The following is an 8,375-nucleotide window of genomic DNA, read 5'->3' on the forward strand; positions in this document are numbered from 1 at the left end:
GGGTGTTCACAGTGTGCCCGCACGCACCCTGTCCGCCCCAGCTCCTCCTGGCTTCGATGAGAGTGGATTTCACCAGAAGCCAAGTCCCAGGGCTGTGTGCTTTCTGAAAAGGACTTGAGATTTGACCTCTTCTCATGCAGTGGAGTGGGCCCTGAACATACGTATACCTGGGCCCCGATTCCCGGAACCTGGGAGCATCAGCTGATACGGCAAGGGAAGCGATGAAGTCGAGGGTCTTTGTTTTCCTTTATAGTGACCTTACCGGGGTGAAGTCAAGGGTCCGGGGGTGAGCAGGTTGCCCTGGATTATCTGGGCAGGCCCTAAGTGTAATCACAGGGATTGTTACAAGAGACAGGCGGGGGTCCAGACAGACCCGCAGAGAAGGCTGGTGAAGACAGAGGCAGAGGTTGGGGGGGCACAGTCAGCTCGAAGCAGGAGGGGCGGGAGGTCGCTCCCCTGCAGCGCCCCGAAGCAGGGCCACCCTGCCGACATCCCATGCGCTGGCCTCTGTGACCGTGAGAACGCAGGCGTGTGCTGCCAGCTGCCCGTGGTGGCCATTTGTTACGGCATCCAGGACCCTCAAGCTCTGTCCCAGCGGGGCTGGCAGCGGAGCCCTCCCTAAGTTCTCCCAACAACCCACGCAGAGAAAGGCCTGTGGGGGAGGCAGATGGCCCATCCCTGCCCCCGCAGGTGCCTGCAAGCTCACTGCTGGGCAATCCCTGTCTCAGCAACCCTGGGGATGGCGGGGGCGGGAGGCCCTGGGGCCACACTTGTCCCTGCGTCTCTCCGAGGCCCGGGGTCCTCCTTCAGGCACCGCAGAGCTGGCCTCTCACAACTGGAGACGAAGTGTGAGATGCAAACATCTCAGTCACATGTCTCAGCTTCACCGGGACCCCGAGTGTTCCATAGTAATGGCTCCACTACAGTCTTCTCCTGCACGGCCAGGAGAGAGGTTGCTATGGTGACAGCCGTGGCGAAGCACGGAGCGCAGGTTCCCCAGGCCCAGGCTCCTGCATCTCAATTTATCCAAGACCCGAGAGAGACATGCCCTGTCCCAGGCCAGTTGGAAGCGGATCTTTAAGTCCGCAGCAACCCCGCCACCACCTGCTGTCGTCCCCACGTCACAGACGCAGAGACGGACGTGTGCCGAGTCCACGCCGCGGCGCAGGGGACAGGCAGGCTGCGGCAAGGCCCGTCTATTCACCAGCCCCAGGCACAGGGCGGCCTCACCGCCTCTACTAAGTGCGGGAAACGCAGCTGCTTTTGCAGGGGGTTCGGACTCACCAACTCCCCCTCGTCGCAGCCGTGAGCATCGTAGCTGCCCTGCTCTTCAAGCGCACCGCTGGCCGTTCTCTGGGGTCCCCACCCCTGCCCCAGCCCGCAGCTGCGGGGCCGGGGCCTCAGACTGAGGCGAAAAGAAGTTCCCCCCGGTTCCGCCTCCTGCCAGTGGAAACTCCTGGGCCTCAGCCCGTGTTGCTAATGAGCTGTCATCCCAGTAAAGGGCCGGCCTTTGACTGCTCTGCGCTCCGCGCTCCCCACCCAGGACAGCAGAGTGGACTGCCTGGTGGTCCCCCCGCTCTACCTCGCTGGGCCAGCGCCCAGCCCGAGGACAGGGAAACGTCCAGGGAGAGCCCCAGGCTCCAGCAGGTTCAGACACGTGCAGGGGAGCCTGACAGGGCCCCGTGTGAGAGCCAGAGGCTCACACGGCGTCTCTGACCGTCCCTGGTGCAGTGCCTTTGGCCGACATCAGCAGGGGGTGCTGCTGTCTCCATGCCCCTGACATTCGGGGTTCATGAAAAACCGTCCGCGAAAGGCCCACAGTCAGCTCTGCCAGCGGAAGTCACTTCACCGGGGCTGGCCCAGCCACGTGGCCGTTACCTCTGCAGGACGGCCCACAGCTGGTAGGGCCTTCCCTGCTTTCAGGAAGGGAGACGGAGGGGTGAGAAGGCAGAGCTATGCAAGGACCACTTAGCTAACCGTAATTCTGGGGGCTGCTCCCGGGGGTGCCCCCAGGTCCTGAAAACAAGGAACGTGAACTGGTCAGCCAGCGCTGACCGAGGCTGCACTCGCTCGGGGGGCGGCGAAGCCCCAGCTGTGTGGAGAGCGAGGCACTTGGGCCGGGGCGGCGGGCGTGGTCAGGGCGGAAACAACACAGTGCCGGGCGCTCGCCGCATGCCGGCCCACGGGACCGGCACGTCCCTACGCTGGGTCAGGTCCACACAACCACCCTCCTGGGCCGGCAGGAGGCCAAGGCCCAGAGAGGCCGGGACTCGCAGGGCCACGCAGCTGGGGAGTGGCCGACCTGCCCTGCAGTCTAGGTGGCCCACGCTCCTGCCTCCACAGCACGGCCCCTCCAGGGGGCAAGGGCTGAGAAACGGAGGCAGAGGCGGCCGGAGAGGCGAGCTGGCATGGGAGGCACGTGGGCCGGGGGCAAGCGCGGAGCTGCGGCGAACTGCTCCCGTGAAGGGTGAAGGGTGCCGTAAAAACAAGTGTCGAACGTCACCACCTGCACCGGGCTGAGTGCTGTGGGAGACGCCCTACCCCCGATGACCTCATTGCCAAGGGCCGGCCCCTGCAGTCACGCCCCAGTTCGTCTCAGAATAAAGCCATCACACCCTCTTGAGATGACAGCTCGACGACGCCCCTGTAGCCAGAACGAGGTCCCCGGATCACCTCGCAGGTACGTTGTCGCTGCTGCTGATTGTCAGCAGTGACCCCACAGCCACCGCGGGGGAGGTGGGGGCCCAGCTGGGACACTCACGTTCTCCAGGGCCCATGCTGAGGACACGCACACCCAGGTGTGCACACACCGGTGTGCACAGGCGTGTCCAACACAAAGCAGCCCTGGAGATCAAAGTGTGTACACGCGCGTGTGTCCCTGGTCCCCCAGGGCTCTAAGAGGAAACGCCCTGGAAGCCAGAGGGTCTGGAGGGAAAAGGGAAAAAGAAGGCAGCAGTGAATTTTCTCAATGAGTCGTTGTAGCCAAAACAAGCAAAGACCAAAGGACCTCGGGGCTCGGAAGGACACTCGGAGATGAGAGGAAGTGGTTTGCTGCACTCACAGAGCGGGGTCCCCTGTGCACACTTAGGAAGGGTGCACAGTGACACGCAGGGCTACGTGTACGACACAAACACACTCAGGTGCAAAACGCTCGCGCTCAGGCGGCACAGGCGGCACGGGCTCGGTAAGCGAGGATGGGCGGTTTCACACGGTCATTTCACGGGGACTTCCAGCCCTGCTCCGGCACTGTGGGCAGGAGAGTAGGCGCTGTCACTGCAGATGGCAGTGTGGGGACGAGTCACCACACAACCTCGGAGGAGGGACGTCAGCCACGCCACCCGCTCCTGAAGGAAATCGAGGGCTGTTTAGAAAGCGATGCACGGAGGTGCCGCCTGAGCAGACCGAAAGGGGGCACAGCGCCGGTTCTTGTTTCCATTACTTTCTCTAATGGATTGTTTAAATGTCTGACAAGAAAAAACCGATCAGAATAAAGATGACACCCTGAAAAATGGCTTGAAACCCAATTTAAAAATTGGCAGGTAGGAGCACTTTCACCAGACAGAGAGGCCAAAAGCTTATTTAGAACAGGCTTGGTGTCCGTGTGGAACCCTCCCCCCACATCTCATACACGCAGACAGACACAGGCACCCCCCCCCCCCAGCTCCAGTGCCCACTGCGGACTAGGATGCGAGACCCAGAGGCCCCGTCCAAGCGGCCCCTCACCTTTGTGCTGCTCCAGCACGGACGGGGCGCGGAAGTCCATGTGCCTGTCTCGTCCTCCGCCGTCAGAATGGCAGACGGGTCCCCGGTCTCTGGAGAGGAGGAGACACCGCCTCACACGGTCCAGTCCACGCAGCAGCCCCAGCCGGCATCTCTGCCAGGACCTCCGGCCGAAAACCAAGCCTGCGCTGGAGCTGCAGCGGTTGTCATGGCAAACGGTGGCAGCAGGGAGGTGTCACTCCCACAGACACCCGCCAGGAAGAGGGTCACTCCACGGCCTCATTCATCAGCCCTGCGTGTGCGTAAGCATTACACACCCTCCACCCCAAACCAAAACACAGAAAAGCGCAAACCCTGAAAAGCAGGATTCGTGGCGGCCCCTGCCTCAGACCCAGGCCAGGCACACACCGGGCGTCACGGGGCTCCGGCAGCTGGACTGTTGCTTAACCCACAGACCTCCATGGGCGAGCGAGGCGCACAGGGCGGACGGAGCATGTGCGGCGGCGGTGCAGCTGGGGCTCGCCTGTGCTCTCCGTGCGGGCACAGCTGTGCTGGGGATGCGTGAGCCCTGCCGGCTCAGCGGTGTGGGACGTGGATGCTGCAGCAGGGGGCTGCTGGCCTCGGGCTGGCTCCGCTTCAGGTTCCCTGGGGCTCCTTCTCCAAATGACAGGGAGGGGGCAGGGGGTGGCGGCTGAAAGGCTCAGGCACCCACAGGACAGAATTAAAGCCGCCGCCGTCCCCGGGGTCAGCAGTGAAGCACACAGGCGGTGACACCCCCTGAAAATCGGCTCAACGTCTGTCATTTGAGAGCAGTTGAATAAATGACAGTAAATTCAAACTAGATGAAAAAATCCGAGTTAAATCTATATGTATTCATCTGGTGGAATGCCTCGAATCTGTTGTCAAAAAAAACAAGTGATGTCTGTTATCTGTTTGCAGTTTATAAAGCCAGCAAGCACCCACCGCATAGGTAAACGGGTTGCAGGAACACGGGGGGAGATACAGAGAGACGCTTTTAATGCGGGGGACCACAGGGACCACGGTGGAAGCAGGGGTTTCCACTGTTCTTCATCTGCCTTTGCATTTTCAGGCTCCTTAGAACAGGTGTCCGTTACTTTATATTTACAACTGAAAATCGGAGAAAATATATTCAAAACAAACAAAGCTCTGCCTTCAAGGCCCTCGTAACAGATGTTCTCACAAACGCTGTGGGTGAGGGCAGTGACTGTTTTCTTCGGAACTTAATTAGCACGCGAGTGTGGAAACGAGAGCGGACACCATTCCCCTCATCTGTGGCCACCTTTGCTTCCATGCGGGCTGACAACTTTTGTCAGCGGGGTCCTTTGCCAGGGAAGCCTCTCGCCTCTCCTGTCTGCTGCTCATTTCTTTCCCTCCACACGTGGTGACGAGTCTGCTCCTGTCACCTCCCCCCCGTCAGCCCCTCCTTGCTGCACCCTATTCTTGTGAATAGTTACCCAGCGTGTGCGCCGTAGGCAAGCCTCCGCGATTTCCCAGTGTGGGGATTTTGCCCGTGGAAGGCGAACCAAGGGGCGTGGAGCCGGTGGGGACGGAGAGACTCGCGCAGGCAGACGCTCGCCGAGGACAGATGCTCAGCTCACCCATGGCCGCAGAGGAAAGGATGTGGCCACTCTGTCCCCAAGGAGAGAAAACAGGGTCTGGATGAAGCTCCCCTGCATTCGCTGTTCGCAGACTCATCAGTCGCCGGGGAAGGGCTGTGCGCTCCGTCTGTTTCTACAGGGAGGGGCGGGCCCCCGGGAGCCGGACGGGGACAGTCTCGGGCTCCCGTTCACATGCGTGGCGGCCAGGTCTGCGCTGGCCGGACGGCGCGCGGGGACTGGATTTACCCTCCGGCCCAAACAGCTGGGAGACTGGGCAGAAGACCGAAACAGAGGTTTTCAGGCGGCAGGCAGTGCGGGCCAGCAACCCCTGGAGACCAGACAGGAAGGGGCCCACTGGAGCCCGGGGTGGGGTGCAGGGGGCCCAGGGGCGGCCCCTGAAAAAGCTGGGTCCACATCTTGACCTTCAGAACCTGTGACTGTGACCAGATTTGGGGTCTTCGCATAGAAGGATCTGGAGCTGAAATCACCCTCGATTTTCTGAGTGGGCCCTGAATCCAATGACGAGTGTCCTCGTAAGAGACACATGTGACCCGAGATTGGAGGCGTGCAGCCACAAGCCACGGCACTCCCGGAGCCCCTGGACACTGGACAAGGCAGGAACAGAGCATCCCTGGGGCTTTCGGAGGGACAGAGTGCCGCCCGGGCCTCGACTCCGAGCCACTGCCGTCCAGAGCTGTGCGAGCACTTCTGGGTGCTCGGCCACCACGTCCGGGCTGATTGGTCCCAGCGGCTTCAAGAAAGTGTCACAGAGGAGGAACTCCCTGAACAAATGAAAACTCTCCATGACCCTTCCATTCCTGGGCCCATTGACGTTGGCATCAAAACCAAATTAAAACGTAGACAACTTTGTGTTTGTAAAGGGGCTGGCTCGGTACATCTGGAGAAAGGACGCTGGACGGAGCAGGGAGGACGCGAGCTCCCGGTGTCTTGTCGGCCCGGTGACTTGGGCCGTGACGTAGCTTTTGGAGGCTCCATCTTCGTCCGCATGCAGTGTGGACCGCACCCCGGCTTCTTGGAGAGTTCGTGTCGGTCAGCATAAGTTTTCTATGTGTACAACCAAAGCCAAGTGCAAAGCCAAGTCCAAATCTCCCCTTCCTTCCCCTAGTCCCTCTCTGTCCCTCCTGCTGGGAAAGAAGTGCCTTTTCTCCCCGAGGGCCCCAGGCTCCCGCTCGCCAGGGCCATCTTGCAGAGCATCGCCCCAGGAGCAGGTCGGCCTGCCCATCGGGACCTGGGCTCTGGAGCCTGGGGTTGGGGGGGTTGGCGGTCAAACCCAGTCCCGTAGCAACCCTGTCCAAGCTGTGCCTTCTTGTCCTCGTCTGAAAAATCTGATTCTTTCCACCTCTTCCTCACACGGGTCGTTTCAACGAGTCAAGGTCTTGAGCGATGCCTGACACACAGTAGTTCTTACCCACATTTCCAGTTGTTTCCATCAACTTTTCCATCTTTTCATCCCTCAAGATCCCGTTCCCAGCCTGTGTATGTGCTCACACTTTCAACCCTGAAAACAGAACAGAAGAGAACAAAACTGTGATGATTCTCTAAACAGGCCGCCCTTCCTTCCAACCACCCAGTCTCCTCCTCGCAGCCTCTGTTCCACCGCTGCCGAGGGCGGCTCCACTGTGCACCGGCTCCGATGGACGGACACCTGCTGTGATGGACAGACACCGGCTCCAATGGACAGACACCCGTTCCGATGGATGGACACCTGCTGTGATGGATGGACACCTGCTGTGATGGACAGACACTGGCTCCGATGGACGGACACCCGTTCTGATGGACAGACACCGGCTCCGATGGACAGACACCCGTTCTGATGGATGGACACTGGCTCTCATGGATGGACACTGGCTCCAATGGACAGACACTGGCTCCGATGGACAGACACCGGCTCTCATTGGACTGCGAGGTCCCACTTCTCCTGTGGCCACACTCAGGTTTTGAAGGTGGGGGCTCTGGTTGGCAACCCCTGCTGTGAAAACGTGCCGACTTACACACTACTTCCCACAAGTCCCGGGCTCTGCCACCCAAGCATCCAGTGTAGCGGGGGGACCTGGCCGTTTGCCTGGCAGTGCGGTGTGGTGGGGCAAAAGAGGGACTTGAAGTCACAAGACTTGGGCTCAAGTTCACGTTCCGCTCTGCCCAGGGGGGATGCTCCGTGGACACCTGTTTAGCTGGAATGAGTTACTTGCCCAGCAAATCACTGCGAAGTCTGCTTGCTTGTTTTTATGCCAATGAACCCGTTCTCCAGGTGGCTCGGGCTCCCCGGGAGCCTGAACAAAGGCTGCCTGTCTATAAACCCAGGGGCTTTGAAAGGATTTTCTCTCTGAGGGAGGATTAAGGCAGGGGTGAAGGGTGAGTAAGTCAGCCAAGGGACCCAGACCCCGCCCCTCAGAGGGATGGGAAGCAGCCCCAGTCCGCTCCTGCTGGGCCCCGCCTGGGGTTTCTCCAGGGTCATCAACCCGTTGCCCCTCTCTGCAGCTCTGTCTCTGATCTCATCTTCTTCTCAGGAGACTCTTAGCCTGAGGCCCTCGTGTCAGGTGTCCTGAGAATAATTTCCAACATTCGGAGACTCGCGACCCACATCAGAGCATAAAGCTGCCTTAACCGGGCTCAGCTCACAACCAGACCCAGAGAGTTGGTGACTGATCCGTACTCGTCAGAGAGAACGACTGTCTTTCACTTGTAGGAAGAAAAAAGCAACTGTGTTTGGGGCCCTGGTGGCAGGTGAGGCGGCCCGCCGGCGGCGGGGACAGAGCTCCGGCAGTGTCGTGCCCGTGGGGGTGGGGGTCTCCTTTACACGCGGGGCAAGAGGACGTTTTCACGTGCGGCCGTGCCAGGCAGCGGTTTCGAAATGCGGAGCGGCACCAGCAACCCCTGTTTTGATTTCACAGCTTTTTGTAAGACACAGTTTTTAAAAATCTATTTTCTTTCCCGCTAAAAATGAGGTTGGAGCAAAGAGAGCTATATGGAGCTTCTGAGGCAGAAAATTGGAAGTTTAGTCAAACCGTCGTGTGT

The 8,375-nt window shown here is 60.1% G+C and overlaps 1 protein-coding gene across 1 annotated transcript in view; it reads right to left on the reverse strand.

Moving 5' to 3' along the window:
- The window catches only part of ANKRD55 (ankyrin repeat domain 55), a 62,854-nt gene extending 58,813 nt beyond the window's left edge, over nucleotides 1-4,041 (reverse strand). Inside the window, exon 1 of the mRNA XM_045204834.3 lies at nucleotides 3,724-4,041. Within this exon, the coding sequence (XP_045060769.2) occupies nucleotides 3,724-3,763 (40 nt within the window). The 5' untranslated portion in view covers nucleotides 3,764-4,041. The remainder of the gene's footprint in view (nucleotides 1-3,723) is intronic.
- Nucleotides 4,042-8,375: the final 4,334 nt, after the last annotated feature.

This window comes from Desmodus rotundus, chromosome 1, assembly GCF_022682495.2.
Source record: "Desmodus rotundus isolate HL8 chromosome 1, HLdesRot8A.1, whole genome shotgun sequence".
Taxonomy (NCBI): domain Eukaryota; kingdom Metazoa; phylum Chordata; class Mammalia; order Chiroptera; family Phyllostomidae; genus Desmodus; species Desmodus rotundus.